This window comes from Protopterus annectens, chromosome 13.part0 (assembly GCF_019279795.1).
Source record: "Protopterus annectens isolate FY-2018-M chromosome 13.part0, PAN1.0, whole genome shotgun sequence".
Taxonomy (NCBI): domain Eukaryota; kingdom Metazoa; phylum Chordata; order Ceratodontiformes; family Protopteridae; genus Protopterus; species Protopterus annectens.
In genome coordinates, this window is record NC_056747.1 from 1,342,705,799 (window position 1) to 1,342,730,661 (window position 24,863).

Consider the following 24,863-nt stretch of genomic DNA (forward strand, 5'->3'; position numbering starts at 1 on the left):
ATAATAATATTAACATGGAACCTAAAGATAAAATAAATGAGTTTATAACCACAAATATGAATAAAAAGCTTAATAAACAACAGATTAAACTATTGGACAAGAGTATTTCATATACAGAAGTTATTACACAAATAAATAAGCTTAAATCAAACAAAGCACCGGGTAATGATGGTATTATACCAGAGATATATAAAATCCTTTCTAAAAATACATATTCATTAATACATAAGGTTTTATTTTGGCCCAAACTGAGTTAATAACCCCCATCTTGGCAATATACATTTATTTCGCCAATTTTAAAACCTAATAAAGATCCAACTAGATGTTCTTCATATCGGCCCATCTCATTACTTAATGTTGATTATAAAATGTTTATGAATATCTTTGCTGATAGATTGAAGACAATCATTCCGGCATTATAGATATAGATCAGACAGGCTTCATTGTAAATAGAAATACTTTTGATAATATAAGAAGAACTTTAACATTAATAGATTTTGCAAATAGGAAAAAGAAAGATTTAACACTTATTAGTCTTGATATAAGTTCAGCATTTGATTCAGTAAGTTGGGACTATCTGTTTACCTTAATGAAGTGCACAAACTTCTCGGATGCATTTGTAAATCTAATTGAACATTTATACAAAGGAACGTTGGCTTATATTAAGGTAGGAACATATGTTTCACAAAAATACCCATTCTTAAAGATACAAAACAAGGATGTCCACTTTCTCCACTATTATTCACTTTAGTAATGGAGCCTTGGGCTAATTTGATCAGAAACAGTACTGACATAGAGGGTTTTGAAATAGATGAAAATACAACATCCAAAATTCAACTTTTGCAGATGATGTTCTAATTACATAAGCAAGAACTAATTCTTCTATACAGTCTCTATTTGATAACATGATGAATTTTAAAAGTATTTCTGGTTTAATATTCAATGAAGAAAAACTAAAATACTACCTATATATACACGAAAAAATATTCTCATTAGTGATTTTACTAAATATGTACCCAATTCAGGTCAGATAACTTATTTAGGTATAATACTATCTAAAGATATTAAATCTATTATATATAATAATTATAATACCTGTTTTCTTAATATACAAAATCTTTTAATACCTGGAATAATATGTTTTTACTATGGAGGAGAGACTTACAATTATTAAAATGATAATATTCCCAAGATTTTATACTTAATACAATCAATAATACTTCCACCTACAAAAATAATTATCAAGAAACTGAACACACTAATGTTAAATTTCTTATGGGCACCTAATAGACCTAGGATTGCATTAAAGAAACATACTAATAGCTGGTCTCAAGGGGTATTTCTTTTCCAGACTTTAATTTATATACTATCTCTTCTATTGTAAAAGTTATTACTTTATTAATAGATCAGTCATATGTCACAAAATGGAAAGATTATTGGGAGCTAATTAGTATACACTTCATGAAAATCTCCTTAACACATAAAAATATGATTGTAAATAACTCCATGTTATGGTTACTAAAGGAATTTTGTACTTCACCTATTACACCTAAACATATGGTTTGTTACCCATTAAATATTATTATTAGTTATCGTAACTTTATATTCATGCACCCTAAGTATAGGGAATGGAATTTTATTGTATTTCCTATAATGTATACTCAGGGTATGCTTTTGTCATCTACTTCTGAAGGAACTCATTTAGCTATAGATAATGATCTAAAGTACTGGTATCAGTTGATATCTGATAATAAAGTTAAAAATCTAGATTTCTTAAAACAAGAATTTGATCTAAGAGAAACTTGCTGGTTAGAGGTTCAGACCTTTAGACAACATCTCATTAATAAAATAGATTTAATGTCTATAACTGTTAAAGAATCTATTCCAACACTGATTGATTACTTGATATTAAATTTACAACATAAAGTTTCTGATAAAGGTAAACTTTCATACATACATAAAGTTATCAGACAAGAAACTTTTACAGTGTAGATTCATACTGGAATTATTTCACTTCTATTAATGGGGACCCACCAAATCAACAAGATAAACAATATATATTGGAATCTGCTTATAGAACTACGTCTTCCATTGTCTGGAGACTTTATACATGGAAATTTTTACATAGATCTTTTTATACACCTTTGATGATGAATAAAATAAATAATAAAGATAATCTATGTAAGAGATGTAATGTAGAAATTAATGCTGACTGGGCTCATATGTTTTATGACTGTATAAAATTGAAAGAATACTGGAAGTCAATTAATGAATTTTTGCAGGCTCTTTTACAGATAATTTCATTATTTCTAAATCTCTTATATTATTCAACACACCTGTACCTCAAAGTGTTAAAAGGTTAAGCTTCCCTTGTTATGGTCTATTCTAGCAGTGGCTAGGAAAATAATAACTAGAAATTGGATTTCAGATACACCTCCTTCGTTCAATGAATTTAAAAATGTTATGAATATAGTGTGTCATATGGAAATAAACACAATTAGGACTAGAACAAACAGAAAAACATCTTATTTTATTGTATGGGATAATTTACAAAATTTGTTAAAAAATTTTTAATTTCAATAGCATGGTATTTAAGTTTAATTAATTGATCTGATTGTAGTGGATGTCTTTGTAAATACTTTAGTTGTTTTGTTGAATATTATAATGATACCTATTTTAATTACTTGTATAAAATTGTTATGATATTTCTCTTATATGTTAAAACAATAAACCTGTTTTGAAAAAAAAAGAAATAGCTGGGGAGTAGGTCGGCTGCTGTTGATGAGGTTTTTAGTTTGGAGAGCATGCCTTTGATTGAAGTGGTGGAAACTGTTTTGAGGGTAAAGCTTGTATTAGTGTTATTTGTGTTGGGGGGGGGGGTAGTGAGGAAGGAACTGTCCTGTGATACTAAGGATAGAATTGAGTTCACAAAGTGGGAGTTGAATTGTGTTTCGATGGGAACTTTAGTGTCAGGGGTGGTTGGCTTGGAAGTAGTCTTCTGGGTGGATTTTAGTAGCTGGTTTACATTTTTCCAAAATTTTTGCGGGTTGTGTTGGTATTTAGTTTGCAATGTTGTGCAGTAGGATTTTTTGTCCAGCCTAATGCATTTTTTTGCACTGTTGCGCAGTTCTTGGTACTTAGTTAGGCTTTGTGTTTCTTTGTTTTTTGATAGTAAAGCCAGGCAGTGTCTCTGGACTTGATTTGTTTGGTTTCTTTACTGAGCCAGGGGTTTGTAGAGGTTCTAACCTTGACTTTTCACAATGGAACAACAGTATCTAGGTGTTGTAGAAATATCTTGTTGAAATATGCAACAGCCTGGTCAAGTGGGAGGGTTTTTAGGGGGGGGGGTCCAGTCACAGTTACAGAGTAAAATGTTGAGGACCTCAGGAGAGAATTTTTTTCAGTTTCTAGTGGATATATAGTTAGTGGTTTTGCATATGCTTGTTCTACTACGTATAAAGTATATTATGTTGTGGTCACTTAAGGTGTCTGGGAGACTGCCTGCGTGAGGGTTCAATGTGGGTTTGTTAGTTAGGACTCGGTCAAGGATGGATTCCCTTTTAGATTTTCTATCACATCTAGTTGGAATTTGGACTAGCTGCTGGTAGCCATGGAAATTTATTAGATTACTTGGTGGTTCTGATATACAGGTGAACCAATCTAGGTTGAAGTCCCCCAGAATAAGGGTTTCTTGTGAGTATGTGGAAGAACACCAGGATAAGAAGTCTTCAAGGCTAGCAGGTGTATTACCAAGTGGAATATAGATCACAATTGGGGTGATGACCTTTTTAGGGTGAAGTTGAAGTTGTGAGATAAGTATGTCCCAATTATTGGGAGAGGGGGTAAGAGTTTGGTAATTGATGGACAGTTAAGTTGGATTTGTACAGTAAGGCAGTTCCACCCCCTTTACGAAGTGGTCTGTCTTGTCTAATGATATTGTAGCCGGTAGGGAGAACTTCTGAGTTAGCTATGTTTTATTTAGCCAGGTTTCTAAAGCAACTATGTCTGGGGAGTAGTGTGCTATTGTGGCCTGGAGTTCAGGTATTTTACTTTTGATACTTCTAATGTTAATATTTAGCATTAAAAGATGGTTGGTTTTGCTGCTGTTGTTGATTTGCCCAGGGATAAAGAAAGTGGGGGTGTTATGTTCTGACATTTGTGTTGAAGCAGTTTGTGTTGGACAGGATGGATTTGGGCCTGGGTTGGGGTGGATATCCCCACTTATGGTGAGCCTGGTGTTAAAATGGTTACACAGATGTTGGAGTGTGGTGAGGAGTGTGAGAAAGTATTGTGTTTTTTTGGAGTAGGAATGAGAGCATATGTGTTTAGTTCTGAATTGGTCCGTTATGTAGTTCTTGAATAACTGTGCACAGATATTATTATAATGTGTGGTGTCTGTATATGAGAGTGCATAATGCAGTGTTGTGCTACTAAGTTTAGGGATATTGCTACAGTGATAACTTGTGGTGCTGTAAAGAATTATGAGAAGACAGACTAGACTTAGTTGTTTGATAGTCATGGTTATAAAGTTTATGTTGTTTCTAGGTGGGGGGTCTGAATAGGAATTATAGGGTTGCACTATATGTGGAAGGGGAAGTAGTGTGGGTGATGTAAACAATGCCTAGTGGGAATGAGAGTGATTGGGAGTATTTTGTGTGGAACAAGTTGATGTGGTAATATGTGATATGACTTGAGGAGCTGTGATTGGTGGAGGTGATGTGAGGGTGAGCTGTGGGTGTGGCTGTGATTACTATAAATGTAGAGGTAGTGGGGGCGGGAGGGAATAGGAGGGCCGGGGAGCGGAAAGAGCCCGGGCATTAGCAAGGGCGAATGGAGCGGGGCAGAGCCAACCAAGACAAGAGTAAAAAGTAAGTATTACTTTACAAATCGGAACACTTTTAAAACAAATTCCTGAGGTCTAATGGCTTACCGGCAAGCAGAATGTAATTGCTGAAGAGTACTTGTGTCCTGGTGGGAGACTAGAAATTTAAAGATGGCTCCACGCTCAGCAGGATTATAATATAGACTTTGTATTGGGGGAGGGAGATAGCACAAGGGGTGTAGATCAGGTGGAATGCAAAGAAACCAGAGAGGCAATCAGTGGAAATCAGTGAAGGCCTCAGAGAGGGTAAGTAATAATTCAAACTACCTGTAAAGTGAAGGAGAGAAGAGACAGCAACGTTTATTAAGGTTGGGAGTGTGTCTTTACATTGAATTGCTGATTAGTAACCAGTTTGTGCACAGATTAGAGTAGGGAGATACATTAGCAATGAAGGGGAATGTATAGAGATGCAAATAAACAGGTGGGCCTCCAAGTGATACAAACTAAGGCAGAAAGCACTGAGAGGGTTGCGTGATGGTTAATTTAGTCACAGGGATGTGAATTAAATGTATACTGTCTATTGGACAGTTAGGATTACTGTATTAGCGGGGGGTTGGGGAGGACACAAGGCTACAACAGTCAGTTTTATTAGCAAGCTGAGAACTACTAAGAAATACTGCTAATGTAATAGCTTCACTCTCATAAAACATACAAGTAGAATGCCTGGGTGGACTGACCCTGCTCTTGAGGCTCAAAATGTATATCTTTGTTTAGTTTGCAGTACTGATTCCTTATTGTACTGTATGGTTGGAGTGGTAGCCGCAGACTGCAGATTTGCTTGAGTGTGCTCGGTAAGCAGAATGTAATTGCTGAAGAGCATTTGTGTCCTGGTGGAAGACTAGAAATTTAAAGGAACATCCAAACCTTAAATGAAGAAATGCAAACCAAAATCCAATGCAGTCACTCAGCAAGCAGTAGTCCCATGGCACTTGCAGCTAAAAACAAGTGCAGCTAAATAAGAAATACTGTTTCGCAACTCCTACTAATTAGCTAGCTTTAATTCATCTTCAGTTAGTGAATAGAAAGCGACCTGTTTTCTAACTGAGCCTAGCCAAGAACTTGTAAAACTCGAAGAAAAAATTAAGGTGTAGCAATTCTGAAATAAAACAAAAAAGTAATACAATAAGAGCAAGAATGAAATATATATATGTATATAATGGAAGTACCCAAACTTTAAATGGAGAAATCCAATAGCAAATCCAATCACGTCACAGACCAGCAATAGTATCACAGCACTTGTAACTAAAAGCTCTCATCCAGCTTGCCATCAATCAAATATCTGTTGTATGTTTCTTCCTAGTAAGATCAAATAAAAATATCTGAAGCAATAAGACATGATAAAGGATGAACAAAGGTGCTACTCTAATTCCTCAAACAAAATTAGAAACTGAAATGATATACAGTGTGAAATCACTGTTATACCTCTTTCTTCAGAGGCAAAGTATCAATTTTATAATGTTTTTCTAGCTATTTGGAACAAAATTATAGTTAAACTATAAACAGTAATCACACAAACTTATATTAAATAATCTGAACTACATAAATGTTTACAAGAGTGCATTATACAACTGCAGTTTTTGAAAACATGAGTACTTAAAACTTACCATCAGTGAAGTTTACTGGACTGGATCCTGGCTGCTGTGTTAGGATATTGTGACATGTTTTTGGTACTGCATTCCCTACCAAATAAAATATATAATTAAAAATGAGGGTAATTATAATACTTGTGATCATAATATATCTGCATCTAGCTGTACAAAACCATCAGAAGTCTTTGCAAGTCCTAGTTACAAAGCTGTCCTGCTTAGACACAAATCTTCTTTAGTGCAAAGGTGGTATGCAATATCTTTCAGAGTACTGTAAAATGAGGTGCCTGTTTAGGTACAAAGGAAATAATAAGCAAATATTGTATAACTTCTTGTCCACTGTTTAGCAATGCAGCTGTTGTGTGCAAGTAACCGGACAATAAGCAACATTGTTTAGATTATGTTATAAACAGTCCCCAGGATTCAATAAACTCTGTGTAGCCTCCACATGAAGCCTACACAGAGTTTAAATGTTTGTGCAGTGGTGTGCAGTAGTGCATGGCACGCCTCAATGTGTCATGCATATTCATGCCGTGCACGGCATCTACGCAAGGTTTTGTGGCTATGGATAGCAATCCTGTTTAAAGCAGAGCACATACGGTCCACGGTTTTGTGAGGATTGCCACAGTGATCACTAGGGCTTCACAGACAGCTCTCAAGGTCTTAGTTCAACACATCTGCACAAAGGCCAACATAATGCAGAGACAATTAACCAGAAATACGGACATATTTGACATAGATGTCTCACAGAGATGTAGTAGACAAACTTAAACATACCTCTCAACCTCTTAGAGCAAGAAATCTGGACAAAGCATAAATAATGGGGACATAAAGGCCCAAAATAGGGACAGATTTTAATATTGCTCTGACAAACTTAGAAAGTTGATAGTTTTACAACAGCATGTACTTTCTGAAGAGCATGAAGTTTGAAACTCAAATGTCTGTCATTATTTTCTGACTTCAATCCGCAATGATGCCCAATGATTTGTCAGAAAACCAACATTTTATAAGGAAAAGATCAAAAATATGAGACAGAAAGTGGACATTCTGCAAAAATCAGGACATTTGAGAGGTATGAACTGAAATGTATGCAATATTATGTCATATCAGTCCAGAGATCATCCCAGTGATATAGCAGAAAACCACAAATTTGATAAGGAACACATCTGGACATCCTGGAAATATCTGGACAGTTGAGAGGTATGAATGAGAAATATGTGGTCAAAACATAGTACAGGATAGTGTATCTACAGTGCAGAGTACAGTAATATCCCATTCCTAGCATTCCATATTGAAGCTGTACAAATGTTCTGTAATGGTATATGAACTACCATATAAAATGAACACTCAGTGTTAGTGTGTGTATTGAATAGGGACACACACATGAATTGTAGGAATGAACACAGGAAAAGAGGACAGGTGAAACAACCTAATGTACAGCAGATGAGGGCATGTCACTGGAAGATGTCTGTAGCAGCAACACCAATCACTTATCTATATGGTACAATAGGGAACATACTGTGAAAATGTGATTTATGTGACTGTCACACAAGTTGACATAACAATGGGGAGGATGTCTGTGTGAGATAAGCATCCTTACATGAATAATACAAAGGACATCTGTCAGGGATCTGATGTACAATTACGGTAGGGTGCAATTTGTGAAGCTGTGCAAAACAATATGCCTGAATAAGAGTTGGCCTTTGTGCAGAGGTCTCCAGCAAGTGCCACAGGTAAAGACTCAAAGAAAACATTAAAAGAACCATTCACAATCATGGACAATATCAGAAAAATACCACCAGTAATCCCATGCCTCTGACATAACATATGTGGCTTAGAGTGATCAGAGATAAGTCTGCACAAACACACTTGAACAACTATTATGGTACATCCACACTGTGTGAGAGTAACCATACACACTGTCCTGACAATGTAACATCTTCTGGAGGTGTGTGTTTGTTTTCCAGACTTAACAAATCCCCCATGTTTTCTTGTTATTGCAGATGGTGTCAAGGCTGTGGCAGCAATTTTTGGTATGTGTTGATGCTGTCTGTACTATACTAATATCACAGTTGGAGTCAAGGATTGCCCACAATCTGTAGGCCTTCAGAAAACTGTTTGTACATAGCACTTGTCTTAAAAGCATCTTCTTTAAAGGTTAAGCACTTCTATATTATACAAAGTCCCTCACTAGCGAACCCCCCCCCCAGGAGTACCCACTTCCTTACTAAGTCCTCTCTTGTTCAGTTACACCCCTAACTTCTTAATTTCTCTAGCATGTCGAAGGGCCAGATGCTGGTGTCCTCTCCTGTCCTGTTGGTGAATCTGGGAATATTGAGGCAATGTTACAATTGCCTCATGTACACAGACAACCCTCTCCTCCTCCCACATAACACAAATACTTGCGAGAGATGCAGCTATTTAGCCAAAATGGAGGCTGAGCTCTCTCAACTCAGGACTGGCAAGACCAGACAGGAGGAGAAGGCAACTACACACACCACAAAACCAGTCTCACATAAAGCTATCACAACAATGAATCAAACACATAAACACACAAAGACATACTCGGAGGCTCTGAGCAAAAATTTACCTAAACAGCAGAGGCCTCCAAAGCAGACACCCAAGCAACTGCCACCTCATGACACACCACAGCAACACATAAACCACAAAATCAGTGTGCAAAGCAGTCACAGCCCTTAAGGCCAAATACAACACCAAACATACTTGTCATAGGTGACTCCATAGTCAGACACACTGATTTCCCACCCACCAGGCTGAACAAGGAGAGGGTCACAGTAAGCTGCCTATCGGGTGCTAGAATCCGCCACATAACACAAGCACTCAGGTCACTCCACAGCAAGTACAAATATGACACAGTCATTGTCCATGCTGGTGTGAACGACCTGAGACATATCTCCCTGGACTACATGAAAAGAGACATAGAGGAGCTCTCTGATTATGTAGCCCAGGCAGGTATGACCCTGACCCTGAGCAGTATCCTTTCTTCACCAAGAATGATGCCACAATATAGAGACAAGATGATCAGCTTTAACAATTGGCTTAATTTCTGGTGTCATTCAAAGGGGATCCAGTGTCTGTCTGCCTGGGATGACATGCTTGACAAGCCACGCTGCTTCGCAAGGGACGGCTTGCACCTGTCACCCCTGTGATTCCGGATATTGGCTAAGGCCATTGCCACCCCCATACTGCCTTTTTTAGGCAAGACTGAAATTCTAAACCTACCACCCTAGAAAACAAAAATGGGAAGAAACTAAGGGTAATGCTGCTCAATGCCAGAAGTCTAAATCTCAAAATGCATGCACTCAAGGCCCTTCTCAGTATGGAGAACATCAATGTCTGTGCTGTGACTGAAACCTGGTTCAAGGCTCCTGAGAGCACCCCGGCACTATCAGGTTTTACCTCATATCATGTGTTCCGGTCCCAAAACCCGGACCACACCACAAAAGGAGGGGGTGTATCCATATTCATCAAGGATATCCACACCTCCAGGTTTGTGGCAACGCACGAATCATCGGAAACCATCCAGGTGCAATTAACCATAGGCAAAACTGCTCTACAATTTGTAGCATGCTACAGGCCACCCTCTTAAAGTCAGGAACCCCACACAGCCTTCCTGAAGACACTGGAGGGTATAAATGTATCTCCAAATACCATTATATTGGGTGACTTCAACTACCCGAATATAGACTGGGAACATTACTCAAGCCCCAACTTTCTAGCCCAAAGATTCCTGGAGTTCATAAATTCAAATACCATGGAACAACTAGTCACTGTTCCCACAAGAGCAGAAAATATACTAGATCTCATCATCACAAACATGGGGACAAAATGCTCCACATCGGAAGTATATCCCTCATTGGTGAGATCTGATCATAAACTAATCTCACTGGAAATCCACATCCCGCCCCCACCCCAAACAAAAAAGACCACAGTGAAGAACTTTTCTAAAGCAAACTTCACACTACTCAAGACTGGTGTGGTATCCTTCAAGGCCCCCGAGCCAGTGGAAACCACAACCCAAGCTGTGGAAGCCCTTACAAATGCCTTCTACGAACACCTCCAGGACTGCATGGATCAGGCAATCCCTAATAAAACCAAGACTCTTTCCACCAAGGGCAAATGTCAAGTCTGGTGGACCCCAGCCATAAACAAACTTTGCAATAAGAGGAGAAAGCTATTACAAGATAGAGCAAAATCCATAAAAGGGAAGACACCCTTGATCATTATTAGTAAAAAAATACGAGCACTCATAAAATCATCCAAGGCCAACTTTGAGAGAAAAATTGCCATAGATTCAAAAGACAATCATAAGGCCTTCTTCAGCTATGTTAGAAACCTGGGTGGAAACTCCCAGATATGCTCAGAATTCGTCCAAAATGATACAAAAATCACTGAACCCACAGACATTGCCAACATACTGGCAGACAGGTTCAGTGCAAACTTCACCCCCCTCTCCCCCCCAAAAGGAGAGATAACTATCCCAGCAGAGTGTAGCCTCCCAGACATCTCAAATGCGCAGGTGAAAGCTGCTCTCTCTAAATTTAAAACACAGCATCAATGGGACCAGATGGTGTCCCCGGCTGTGTACTACACAAACTCAATGAGGAACTAAACCCGCACATAAGGCAGCTGTTTAATCTTAGCCTTACCACAGGATACGTGCCCAAGGAGTGGAGTACGGCAACTGTGGTCCCACTCCACAAAGGCGGTGCCTCTACGGACCCTGGTAATTACTGCCCCATAAGCTTAACAAGCCTGGTCTGCAAAGCTATGGAGAGGATCATAATGGAACTCATAAACAAAGACATAGGGGACTTGCAGACATTGGACCCGACCCAGTTTGGCTTTGTCAAGGGCAGATCATGCCTTTTGAACTTGGCTGACTTCTTCGAAACAGTCACAAAGGCCATTGATGAGGGAAAGGCAGTCCATACAGCCTACCTTGACCTTGCAAAAGCTTTTGACACAATACCCCACTCGGGTATTATAGAGAAACTTACCAGCTTAAATGTAAACCCATATGTCACAAGATGGGCTGCAAACTGGCTAAAGGACAGAACCCACAGGGTTAGAGTTGCTGGTGCCATGTCAGACTCCAAGCCGGTCACAAGTGGTGTCCCACAGGGCTCAGTCCTTGGCCCCCTATTGTTCGGCATCTACTTCTCAGAAGTACAGGCAAACATAGGAGGACTATGGCTGACAAAGTTTGCAGATGACTGCAAACTGGGCCATAGTGGAAAGTACATCGGACACAGATATCCTTCAGAGGGTCTCACGGAAACTGATAGCTGGTGCCAGAGCCATGGCCTGAAGTTAAATGCCAAAAAATGTATAGTCATACCCTTTGGGAAAAACAAGGTAACCCCAAGCTACCATATAGGTGGCAATCCACTAAGCACAGAAGAGGTTATCAGGGACCTGGGGACCCAGGTTGACAGTGGCCTTTCTTTTGACACTCACATTGCTAAAGTGGTTAGAAAGACCTTCTACATTGCCCACCTGATCATGAAGGGATTCACATCCAGATCAAGTGAGGTCATTGTTCCTCTGTACTCTTCACTTATCAGACCAATGATCGAGTACAATGCCCCATTCGGGATGTATCTCACCCGACACCTGCAGCAATTGGAGAGACCCCAAAAGTTCCTCACCAAAAGGATAAAGGGACTCCAAAATCTGTCATATGCTGCCAGACTGAAGAAACTCCAGCTCTATTCAGTTGCATACCGTCTGCTCAGAGGTGACCTGTGCCTGACATACAAGGCCATGTCCAACCCGGAATTAATGGACATGCTCCACCTCAAAAAATCCAAATCCACCAGAACCACTAGAGCAAGCGACTTAAACCTTAGCACGGATATAAATAGGACATGCTGGAGGGATAGATTTATCACCCAGAGACTCCCTATGCTGTGGAATAAAATCCCAGTCCATGTGAGGCAGGGCACCTCGCTGGCTCTGTTCAAGAGAAATCTTGACCAGTGGATGGGAGATTGTAGGTTTACCCCGGGAATCATCTCTGTGTCACTGCTGGAAAGAGGCACAACAAACTAATGGGCACAGTATTTTTTAACATAAGGGGTGGCGTAAGCCACAAAACTTTGGGCTAGGCTTATAAAGGCCTTAGGGCAGATAGCCTAGTATAAACCTATGAACCTATATGTATGTCATCTGTGATGGTTATCATTTAATTAATGGACAGGAAAGGGCCTAGCAGACAGCCCTGATGTAGGAACCTTAACACTGGACCAGAGATGTAGGTCACTTCACACATTTCAACATAGTGAGATGCCACGTATATCATATACTAGTCTACCCATTTGGTTTTATAGCTGTTTATAGTCAAGTATAACAGTGCTGAATGAGTACCTCAGTGTGGATTTGTGTGAAATCCTTGACCTCGTCATGTTCCACAAGATGATAATGTTGTCATCATGAATGCCCTCAAAGACATCTTTGAGGAAATCTGTTAGATGTAACAGACATGATTTAGCACTAACAATTCTTACAGGTCTGTTGCACACAGCTGTAATATTACTAGGGTCCATGATGACATGTTGCTCTTCCTCACAGCTGAGATAGTCAGAATGTCTCTATACATGCATGCATCAGGTGCTGCCCCCCAACCTAGAAGGATGCATGTTGATGTACACCATTTTATGGTAACATAGCCCATGTGAAACATGTGTTGAAGTGTATATTCAACCGTAACAGGAAAGTATATCTCCTGAGTCATGCTGCAGGTGATTTGTGATGTTGTCACAGCCCACTGACCCCATGTGATAGGTCTGGATGAAGGTGCATATTATATGTCACGATCTGGCCTAAAGTTTTGACACAATCCACCATGTAGGTATCACAACAAACCTTCCTAGCTGAGGATTAATCCTTACATCACTAGATGGGTACTGCATATCCACAAACCTGATATAGCTGATGACATCAGCAGTGTCTCTTATAGAGAATATAACTGTGTCTCACATGCTGGTGTAAAATGCTCTCTGTAATGTCAAGCAGGAGTGCATACACACACACACACACACACACACACACACACACACACACACACACATGACTGCAGTGAGAATAGAACCCCTATCTAAGTACACAGACTACAGAACCCCATACTTTATGCAAGTGCCATGACACAAGTCTGACTTGGAGTGTTCCAGACAACACTTTATAGCTGATGACATTAGCAGTATATGTTGAGGAGAATGGAGTAGTAACAGTGTCCCACATGGTGGTGTAAAATGCTCTCTGTAATGTCAAGGAAGAGCATACATGCACACACACACACACACACACACACACACACACACACACTTACTTGACTGCAGTGAGACTAGAACCCCTACCTATCTAAATACATAGATTACAGAACACAGTACTTTACACAAGTGCCATGGCACAAGTCTGATTTTTAAAGAGTGCAGGTCAACTTGTAGTACATGACATCAGCAGGCCATGTGGGAGACAAGATGCTGGGAGTCTTGTATAGGTTCATAGCTTTATAGGTTCATAGGAGGCCACTAGCCTAATGGCCTTAGGGTGTTCACAAGCCTAGTTGTATAAAAATACAAGTACCCTTATTAAACATAGTTTGATGGCTGTTGTTAGCAGACAGATTTTGTGAGCAGCACCACTTGGCCCTGTCCATGACTGACATAGGTACAACTCCAGAGGTGACTTTATAATCAGCCAATCAGTTGTCAAGTTTGCACTTGAACAGGGGCATTGAGGAGCACTGCTTCATAGGTAGTAAGATCCTATTACAGAGGAGGGTCAATCAATGGGAGATGTAGCTGTCTCCAAAGTATGTTTTGTTTATGTCACAGGCTATGTTGAAAACATTGGAGCAAGTTATTCTTGTCAAATTTGATTTGCAGCTGTCCAGCATTTCCAATAGGGCATAAGTCTCAGACTGCGCTATAGGACAGCCATGACTCACCTCTCAGCAGCTTGCATGAGACTGAGTACAGTGACAGGTCTTTCAGTCTTTCCATGTAGGTCATGTTTGTAGGCTCTGAAGTATCCCACTCACAAACCTCTATATTTTCTCCAATTGCTGCAGGTGTCTGGTGAGGTATAGACAGAAGGGAGCACTGTAGTCAATCAGTGGTCTGATAAGGATAGAGTACAGCAGAGCTATGACCTCCCTGGTCCTTGGATATAATGTTCATATGTGTAAAGTGCACAATGCAGAATGTGTGCCTCACCAATAAAGGCACATAGTGAAGACAGTGTAGATTGCTAGCAACATGTTTTCCAAGTCACACAACACTGTGTTTGAGTTTAGATGGGTGCTAAGTATATCATAATTAGCATGGGTACTTCATTGCCAAAGGGGACAATGAGGCATTGTTTGCTTTAAGGTTCAGTCTGTGAGTTTGTCACCAGTCATTTGTCTGTGTCACTCCCTTCTGTAATATGTTACTATCAATGGGGAACTCTATATGAGTATAACTGAATTTGGACTGTCACCTTCAGAGAGAGGCGTGACAACAATGCAATCATGTTGTACAGCCAACTGGATCAAATTAAGTGTGCCAAGAAGATACATATGCAAAATGGAGAGCTTTGTATGGAAATTTTATTTATTTATTTATTTTTTGTGGGACATGTGCCCATTTATTTTTTATTTGAGAGAGAGAGAGAGAGAGAGAGAGAGGGGAATGTTGGGGAAGAGTTGTAGGTATGACTAGGTCAAGTTAGTTGTATAGGCGAGGAAGCAAGTGGAGACAGACAAGGCAAACAAGACAAGAGACAGGGATGGTGATAGACACAAAAGGTTGGGAGACACCATGATTGGGGTGAGGGTGTGGACAACCTGGGCCCATGGCCATGAAGCTTGGAGACCGTAAGAATCGAGTCATCACCCACTGGACTGTCATCACTCACACCTTACTCCACAGGTGATTGGAGTGGTTGATGTCTTCTCTTCTTCCTCCTGTGGAACATGAGGGAGACCAGGCTCTCCATCTTGCATAGCAGTGCACTAATGCTGTGGCATACCACCCTACACACCATCCCTGACAGCTTGCTGTTTGTGATGAAACTACCACCTCTTCCACTGCTCCCAGAGGGTAGCAGTGGACCAGTGTCCAGGTCAGGGCTAACTGAGGGTGCAGGTAGTGCAGGGGCAGTAGAGGCAGTGCTGCCATGGTGGGTCCCAGACATGCTGGTTGTCAGTGTTGGAGTCAGTGGAGAAGGGCAAGGCTCATCTACTGGGGCCGGCCTAACCCACTGAGTTGTGCATCATTTAATGACATGGTACACACAGAGTACAAGGACACATTTTGACAATACATAATAAAAATAAAAAAATTAAAAAAATAAAAAAGTAAAATAAAATAAAATAAACTATTTTTTTAAATAAAAATAAAACAAACATAAAATAAAAGCACATAAAAATCAAATCAAATAAAACAAAATAAAAATAAAGAAAATGAAACAAGAGACATAAGGGTTGAGGAGAGAAAAAATAGTTATGATTACTGCCATCATATGTGGCACACAATGCATTAATATAATTATACAACTCTAATATCTTAAGTTTTATATTTAAGTATACCTCCTCACTGATACACACTATACTACAGATTGCTGCAAGTAATCCTGGAAATATGCACATATGCATGTTCCAGTTATACAGATTACAGCAGGGCATTACATGCCAGGCTGTGTTCTACATGAACTACAGAACGAACTGTACCCCACCTAAGTACCATGTTCAATCATAGCCTCACCTCAGGCTTTTCACCCACTGAATGGCGCACAGCAACGGTTATCCCACTCCACAATGGGGCAGCCACCACAGACCCTGGGAACTACCGCCCCATTAGCCTGATGAGCCTGGTCTGCAAGGCTATGGAACGTATCATCACGGAACTTATAAACAATGACATTGGTAATCTCCAAACTCTGGATCCTACCCAGTTCGGGTTTGTAAAAGGCAGATCATGTCTCCTAAACCTGACATACTTCTTTGAAGCGGTCGCCAAAGCCATAGATGAGGGTAAGGTCATTCACACAGCCTATCTAGATCTCATCAAGGCTTTCGACACCATCCCCCAATCTGGAATTATAGACAAACTCACTAAACTAGGTATAAATCCCTATGTCACAAGATGGGTTGCCAACTGGCTCACTGACAGAACCCACACTGTGAAAGTAGCAGACTCTAAATCCAACTTCAGACCAGTGACAACTGGAGTACCACAGGGTTCAGTCCTAGGTCCTGTCCTGTTCGGTATCTACTTCTTTGAAGTACAGGCTAACACAGCGGGTCTTTGGCTAATAAAGTTCGCAGATGACTGCAAACTAGGAGCCATAATCAAAACTCCTAACTATGTGGACATCCTACAAAAGGGCCTCACTGAGACAGATGCCTGGTGTCAAAGCCATGGCCTCAAGCTCAATGTCAAAAAGTGCATTGTCATCCCTTTTGGTAAAAACTCTGTATCCATGAACTACCACATAGGCAGTAGTCTACTTAACACCGAAAATATGATAACACACTTGGAACACAGGTGGACAGTAGTCTCTCCTTTGATAATGACATCACCACAGTAGTCAGGAAATCCTTCTACGTGGCACACCTCATCACAAAAGGTTTCTCATCCAGGAAAAAAGAGGTCATTGTTCCCTTCTACTCATCACTCATTAGACCCATTACAGAGTACAATGCCCCTTTTGGTATGTACCTCACAAGACATCTACAACAACTGGAAAGCCTGCAGATATACCTCACAAAGAGGATTACCAGCCTCAAACAGATGCCATACATAGGCCATCTCAAAAATCTCCAGTTTTACTCTGTCGCATATCACCTACTCAGAGGCGACCTCTGCCTAACATACAAAGCTATGTCAAACTCAGAGCTGTTGGACATGCTCCAAGTAAAGAAATCCCAATCCCTCCGAGCTACACGCTCTAGAGACCTAAACCTTGTCACCACAATAAACAGAATATACTGGAGGGATAGATTCCTGTCCCAGAGACTTCCCATACTCTGGAACAAACTACCTGTCTATATCAAACAAAGCTCTTCATTAGCACTGTTCAAGAAAAATCTTGATGATTGGATGGGAGAAAGGAAATTCACCCCGAGGATCACTTCTGTGGCTCTGCTTGACAGAGGCACAGGAAAATAATTTTCTTGGGTGGCAAAAGCCAGGGTACCATTTGACTAGGCTTATACCAATAGCCTAGTACCTACCTATGAACCTATGCTACTGGTATAGAGGTTTAAAGTTAATGTAAATACTATTGAGGAAATAACAGTAGGGTATAGTTGTGAATTGTGGTAGCTGAACCCACAACCTCGGACTACAATTTAATATTTAACTCTTTCAATTGGTTTATGCTACAGACAAAGGAATGCATACTTACTTCTACAGTTCGGCTATGCATGTTCAATTTGACACAAGTCTATAAAATACCAAAATGCTGTCTTAAACTTTTCTATATAAAAGCCTCAAAACAAAAACAAACTGGACCATACAAAAAATTTAACTAAACCAAATAGTCTAAAAGCATATACGATAAACACTCTACTTAAAAAACAACTTTAATAACAATTGAAAATAACTATAAAGTAACTGGTGATTTTTTCCCACTTATGGAGCTTTTTCAGACCAAGTTACATCTATACTAAAACCATTAAATACACTATCTAAAAATCACATGACGTTAACCCTTTCTTTTTCAAACAACTTTATAGCTTCCCCTTTCATTCATTCCAGGGAAACTACATGCATTTAATCTTATCTGCCAACAATTTTCCTTCCACTCTAACTCATCTTTGCCTCTAACCTCTCACTATAATTAAATACTTGATCTATTATGGAGAACCTAAAATAAACATAACCATCTTCATTATGATTTTGATAACATGCTTAGCTAACCCATTACCAATATCTTTAATAACTACAGCTCTCATATGCTCATACATTCTCCTATTAAAGTCTCTAGATGTTCTGAATATATAAAATGCAGAACAAAGCACACATGGGGCAACATAAACTATAAATCTCTACTTACTTTTATATTTACATCTTAATTTTATAATATAATTTCTCGCTTCTATCTTTATTTCATACCCCTCAACAACCAACTGACAAAACTTACAAGTCCCAAAGTTAAACATTCCCTTATTACTTTCCCAATATTTATTATTTCTATAAAAATATTATTTTAAATTTTCCCTCTCCTAGACGTAAATACTGGTTTCTCCCCTATAACATCCCTTAAATCTACAAAATGAGTGAGAAATCTCCAATTGTTACTATCTGATTAATATTTGCCTCATCTACTGAATTAGACAAAACACATTCCAATTCATAGTCCGTTTCCATTTTCAATTTCTGACATATTACTGTAAATTCCTGCTTCTCTCAAAACTATAACCTCATCCTTTGCTTCTTGAACTACATCGGTCGAGAACCCTCTATCATACAATTTATTTTCCATCGAGGGGGCGTGGCTTGATGGCATGCTGATAACAGCAGAGTTATTGAGCTCTGCAGTCTTCATTTTTTCCTGACAAGAATTTTTAATTTCACCAACAAAGACCTGAAACTACTAATATCAGATTCTGGAAGTTGTACGCTACAAGCTGGTGTAAAACTTTCAGCTACAATTTTCATATTTTCCTGTCAAACTTTCAAATAGTACAAATAGTAGGGACATTGAAACCACATTCACAAAGGAAGACGAGCTGCTCCAAGGTTTCTCAACAAGAAACTCCAATGAAGAAAGAAATGCAGGCAATTCTTACTACAGTTCAAGACTTGGTGGGTGAAACAGACAAATTAAACATGAAAGTGGACAATATAAAAGAAGATACCACCAAACAAATAACCTTATTAAATGAAGTCCTTAAACAACAAACTGCCCAGATTGCTGCTTTGAAAGATTCTGTAACATATATCAACTACATGTTAACAGAAAGAGAGAAAAACAGACCTTCTTCAAGAAAACACCAGACTCATTGAAAAGATAGATGACATTGAGAATTGAACCAGGTGAAACATAAGAAAATGTGGCATCCCAGATCAGATGGGGGTGGGTCAATATGATTAGTTTCCTGACTTCTCAGATTCCTAAAATCCTAAACCTACCTGAAGCACTATCCTTCAGGATAGAAAGGGCACACAGGTCTTTAACTACAACTTCTCTATCCAGTAAAAACAGCTGTCCAATCTCTATTATTGTAAGACTTATCTCCACTCAAGATAAAGACCTTGTTTTAATAACTGCCTGGTCCCTTGCTCCATTAAAAATTGCAGACCAATCTATCAGGTTTGATAATGACTTTTCACCCCTTGTAATGCCCAAAAGAAGAGCATGTGTCCCTCTAATAAAATCATTAAAAAGTATGGAATCAAAGCACAACTCATATTTCCAGCAAGAGTAAGATATCCCTGCCAGAAGGAAAGAAAAACGTTAGACTCTCTCAAAGAAGCATCCATATCTGTCCAAATAAAGAACCTTGTTATTCAACCTGAACCCATGGATCCTTCAATGAACTTAAAAAGACAAGCTTCAAAAATGGGTGGACTATTAAAGAAAAAAAGAAACCCAGAGACAAACAGTTATACATAACTTTACAGTTCATGCAAGTTTTTGTTTTCTCCCTTCTAAATAATGTGGAATCATACACAGAAGGTAAAAAACTGGTAAATGTACAAAAAAGAAATGGATGAACTAAAACTATAACTTGCATCAAATGACAAATCTGCATTAGCTGACATACATACACTAAACAAGGAATATCAGGATATCATGCAGCATAAAATATCAATGCATCTGGAAAAAATCAGATTACAATCCTACTTAATTAATCCCAAGAGTATGCACAGGATTGCGATTAGATCTTAATACATAAATGAAAAAAAGTCATATAAAAGAAATAATATACACTAGCAATAATCAAACTATCAAAGTTACAGATCTAAAAAATACCTTATTTATTTTAAAAAACATTACAAGAATATTAATAACTCATCTACAAGTGATAAAAGTACAGACAACTTTCTTGCTAATAATATTCAAAAACAACTATTCAAACATAATATTAATAACATAGATAAACCCTTTTCCTTTAAAGAATTTAAGGAACAAATAAAAAATCTTAAGACAAAAAAAGGTACCATGGCTGGATGGTCTAATTCTGGAATTTTACAAACTTTTACCTCATAACATCTTGAGAATCTTACTGAATGCATTCCAAGAAGTTAAAACTACAGCAAACATCCCCTCTCATGGGAATAATCTATCATCTCTCCCATCTTAATACCAAATAAAGAGCCCAACCTCTGCACATCATACAGGCCAATTTCTTTGCTTAACATTGATTACAAGATATTCATGTCTATCTTAGCAGAGAGATTAAATAATATTCTTTCAATATTAATTCATGAAGACCAAACCGGGTTTATCAAAAACAGAAAGGAACAAGACAATGTAATTAGATTACTGCCCTTAATAGACACAGCAAACAAGAAAAAAATGAGCTTTCTATTTTAAGCCTTGATAACGATAAAGCTTTTGACTCCCTAAGTTGGCTATATCTGTTTAAAGCTCTGCAAAAATACAATTTCTCCCCAAACTTTATAGGATTAATTAAAAAACTATATGTAAAGTCCATAGCCTAAGTACAGATTGGATCTTATCTCTCTTTGAAATATTAAGAGGTACTAAACAGGGGTGCCACCCTCCCCATTACTCTTTGCCGTAGCTATTGAACCACTTACAAATTATGTTAGAAATAATGACAGCGTTAAAGGATATAGAGTGTCAGACAAATTATCCCAAGATACAACTGTTTGCTGATGACCTACTAATAACTTCTAATGATATTGAAAATTTAATAGATCATCTATTATCTATATACATAATCTAGACTTCTTTGGAAACATCTCTGGTCTAAAACTCTATCACAACAAAACTCAGGCCCTTCTAGTGAATAAAAATATTACTATGAAACTTAGATCAAAAAGAGACATAAACTGGTAAGGCAAGCATATTAAATATCTAGGCATCATTATTGAAACTAATCATAAAAAATCACTCACATATAATTACCAACAACTTATAAACACAATTACTAGTCTAACAGACAGTTGGAATGGACTAACTTTAATCAAAATGATACTGTTACCTAAAATCTTATTCATTTACCAAGCTCTAATAATTCCCCCATCTGTCAACATTAAACAGAAAATTAATAACTTATTACTTAACTTCCTTTGGTATCCCAAAAAAACCCAAGAATTTCTCTTCTCTGGCACACCACAAACTGGGATGATGCAGGTAGAGGGTTTCCAAATACTGATTTTTATTTAAACTCCACATTTATTAACATAGTGTTGCTTTGGAATAATACTTTTTATACATCATATTGGAAACCAGTACATGAACCCTTAATTCTTAATAGTAATAGGACATTGCTTGAACCATATACTCAGATACATACAAACATCTTTATATGGATTTTAAAAATATACATTAAAAGTGAAAGGATAAAACTTGTTTTCACACCTCATAAACCAAATATTGCTGTTGTTTAAAAAGCTTACGCTTTTTTAATCAATTAAGAATTTATTAATAATTATGTTTTCTGTTACTTATACAAATGAATGTTTGACATCTTCTGATATTCAGAAAATGTTAGAATTTAAGAAGGGTGACCTATTATATTGGAATGTGTCTATATTATAAAATCGAAGCTTTAGATCATCGAATAACTAAAGCTTGATCTTGTAATATCGAAGCCGCAAAATGTCGAATGGCTGTTTCAACCCAGGGAAACACTTCCCTTGGCTGCATCAAAAAAACTTCAGACCCGAAATCAAGTGGGAGGCTTCACCCCCAACACACTCTGATGTGGGGGGGCTGTGCCCCCACACCCCTAACTAAATATACAAGCTCAGAGACTGCTCTAAATTGGAGAAAAGGGCATAATCCACATAACAGCCAAGGGAAGCATTTCCCTGGGTTAAAACGGCTGTTTGACATTTTGCAGCTTCAATATTACAAGACTGAGCTTTGATCTTGTAATATAGACCCAATAACGTAAGTTCTGCAGACTATTTGATCAGCAGATATAGTTTGCAAAATTGCAATTGGCTGGAACTCCAAACTTGTAAGGATTTTATACATACTAAGCTCCGACCCTCATTAGAGTTATACGATAAGAGTAACTTAAAAATCTTGGATTTTATCTCAATGATTATTAATAGCTTACCCAGGAACACTTCATACATATTTGCTGTTTATGAAATTCTCAGAAATGATTTTAGCAAAACAGATGTTTCTTCTTGGAATTATTCAAGTGAAATTAACACACAAGAATACTCAGAAAAAGATGAAAAAATCTTTATTTACAGTCGATGAAGGAATCCACATCTTCCCTGTTCTGGTGTGTATACACATGGACATTTTTACATAGATGTTTTTTCGCCCCCACATAGCCTAGCAATAATGTAGAAAAAAAGATGAATGAAACTCTGGACATGTGGACACCCTGATGCTGACTGAATACATATGGTTGTTAATTGAAAAATAATTTCCCCATTTTGGTTAAACTTTAAATACCTTTGTAAAGCTCTGTGGAATGACAATTGTATAATTTCTAACACCCTTATCCTTTTCAATGGTCCTGTTCCTGAAGTCATTCCTAAAAAACTAATTTTTACTATGGTCTATCTTCTCTATAGCAAGGAAAATTGTTACAAAAAATTGGAAATCCCAATCTACTCCTGTCTTTAAAGGGGTACCTGACAAATCTTCGAACGCTCAAAATTTAGAATGTTACATGGTCGAGACCAAACGTTCAAAAATTTGAGTGTTCAAAGATTGACATTTAATGGTGCCGTACGGTAGAGATAGGGAGAATTTCCCTTTTCTGCACTGAAGTGCGGTCTTGGAGTTGGTATATATATATATATATATATATATATATATATATGTAGGGGGTGTGGGGGGTTCAGGGGGCTTGCCCCCCTGCCTACACTGTTAAAGTGTTTTTTTCTTTTTTTAGTTTCTTTTTATTTGATGTTTGAACATCCAAATGTCGAACATTTGGTCTTGACCATGTAATGTTCAACATTTTGGATGTTCGAACATTTAACATAGACCCCTTTAAAGATGAGTTTATTCATCTTGTGAAATACATTAATAAGAATGAAATTGCTACTATAAAAGCAAGCACTAACAACACAAATCATTTAATTTGTTGGACAAAATCGTCTAATCTGTTAGAGAAATAGTAAGTGTTTGCCTATGTATATTGCTTGTTTAGTTGTTATGGACATTGTATATAGTTTATTTGTTTTTCTTGTTACTACTATGCTGTTAAGTTATTGTGTTATAAAATGAATAAAACATCTTGTGAAAATAAAATCTATTTTCCATCAAGTCATATTCCATATTACAAAAAACATGTTTCTTCAGTTAACTCACTGAACCTTAAAAACTGTCCTTTCACTATATTCCTTTTTAAGCTCCCCTATTGCATACTATTATAATGAAAAGAACTGTTGCTTTGTAATTCTTTCAAAATCCTCACTTTAATATTGTTGGCAAATTTATAAACCAGAAGACCTAAAAGATAATCTCATTGTTAGTTGTATGACACATAAATTTAAGATAATTAGACACATTATTCAAATACATGTAAAACTCAGTTCATCTTTCCATATTCCCTTTCCATAGCAAAAATAAATCAATAAAATGCTTATAAAATATAACATCACTAAAAAATTTGTACTTATACACAAATTATTTTTCCAAGATAGTCATAAATATATTGGCATAGCTAGGGGCCATTACAGCTCCCACAGCTATGCCATTTGTTTGTCTATATATTTTATTATCAAAGGTAAAAAAAATTATAATTTAAAAGAACATCCAAAATTTCAGTTAACAGCATAACCTCACTACCTGTGAAAATTATGGAGGCAAGCATTTTATTATTCATCAATGGAACCCCTCTATATTTGGGGTAGTGGTGTACAGCGATACCACATCTGCTGTTACCAATATTATTGAATGACCCACTACTACTTTAGCGATTCAGTTCTTAATCTCAAACGAGTCTATAATAAATGAATCACTACAAGGAACTAATCTTTGTAGGCACTTATTTGCAAAAATAGCCAAGGACTCCATTTTATTACATTGGGTTGTCACAATCAGTGTAAAACATGGCTTATCTAAACATTTATGTATTTTGGGCAGACCAAAAAAATCTTCCCAACTTAGGCTTTCAGATTCTAACAGCAATATCTGTACTAAATAAACCGTCCATCCACCACTCTTCAATACATGCATCAATAATATTATATGATCTAACCACCTCTGCCCAA

At 37.8% G+C, this 24,863-nt stretch overlaps 1 protein-coding gene across 2 annotated transcripts in view; it reads right to left on the bottom strand.

Annotated features, from left to right (window-relative positions):
* LOC122788292 (verrucotoxin subunit beta-like) overlaps window positions 1-24,863 on the bottom strand; it is a 574,742-nt gene that overhangs the window by 98,305 nt on the left and 451,574 nt on the right. The window contains exon 4 of one of the 2 annotated variants that reach the window (XM_044055368.1): window positions 6,487-6,561. The exons of the other annotated variant lie outside the window; for it this stretch is intronic. Coding sequence (XP_043911303.1) covers window positions 6,487-6,561 — 75 coding nt within the window. The remainder of the gene's footprint in view (window positions 1-6,486; window positions 6,562-24,863) is intronic. 2 annotated transcript variants of the gene reach the window in all.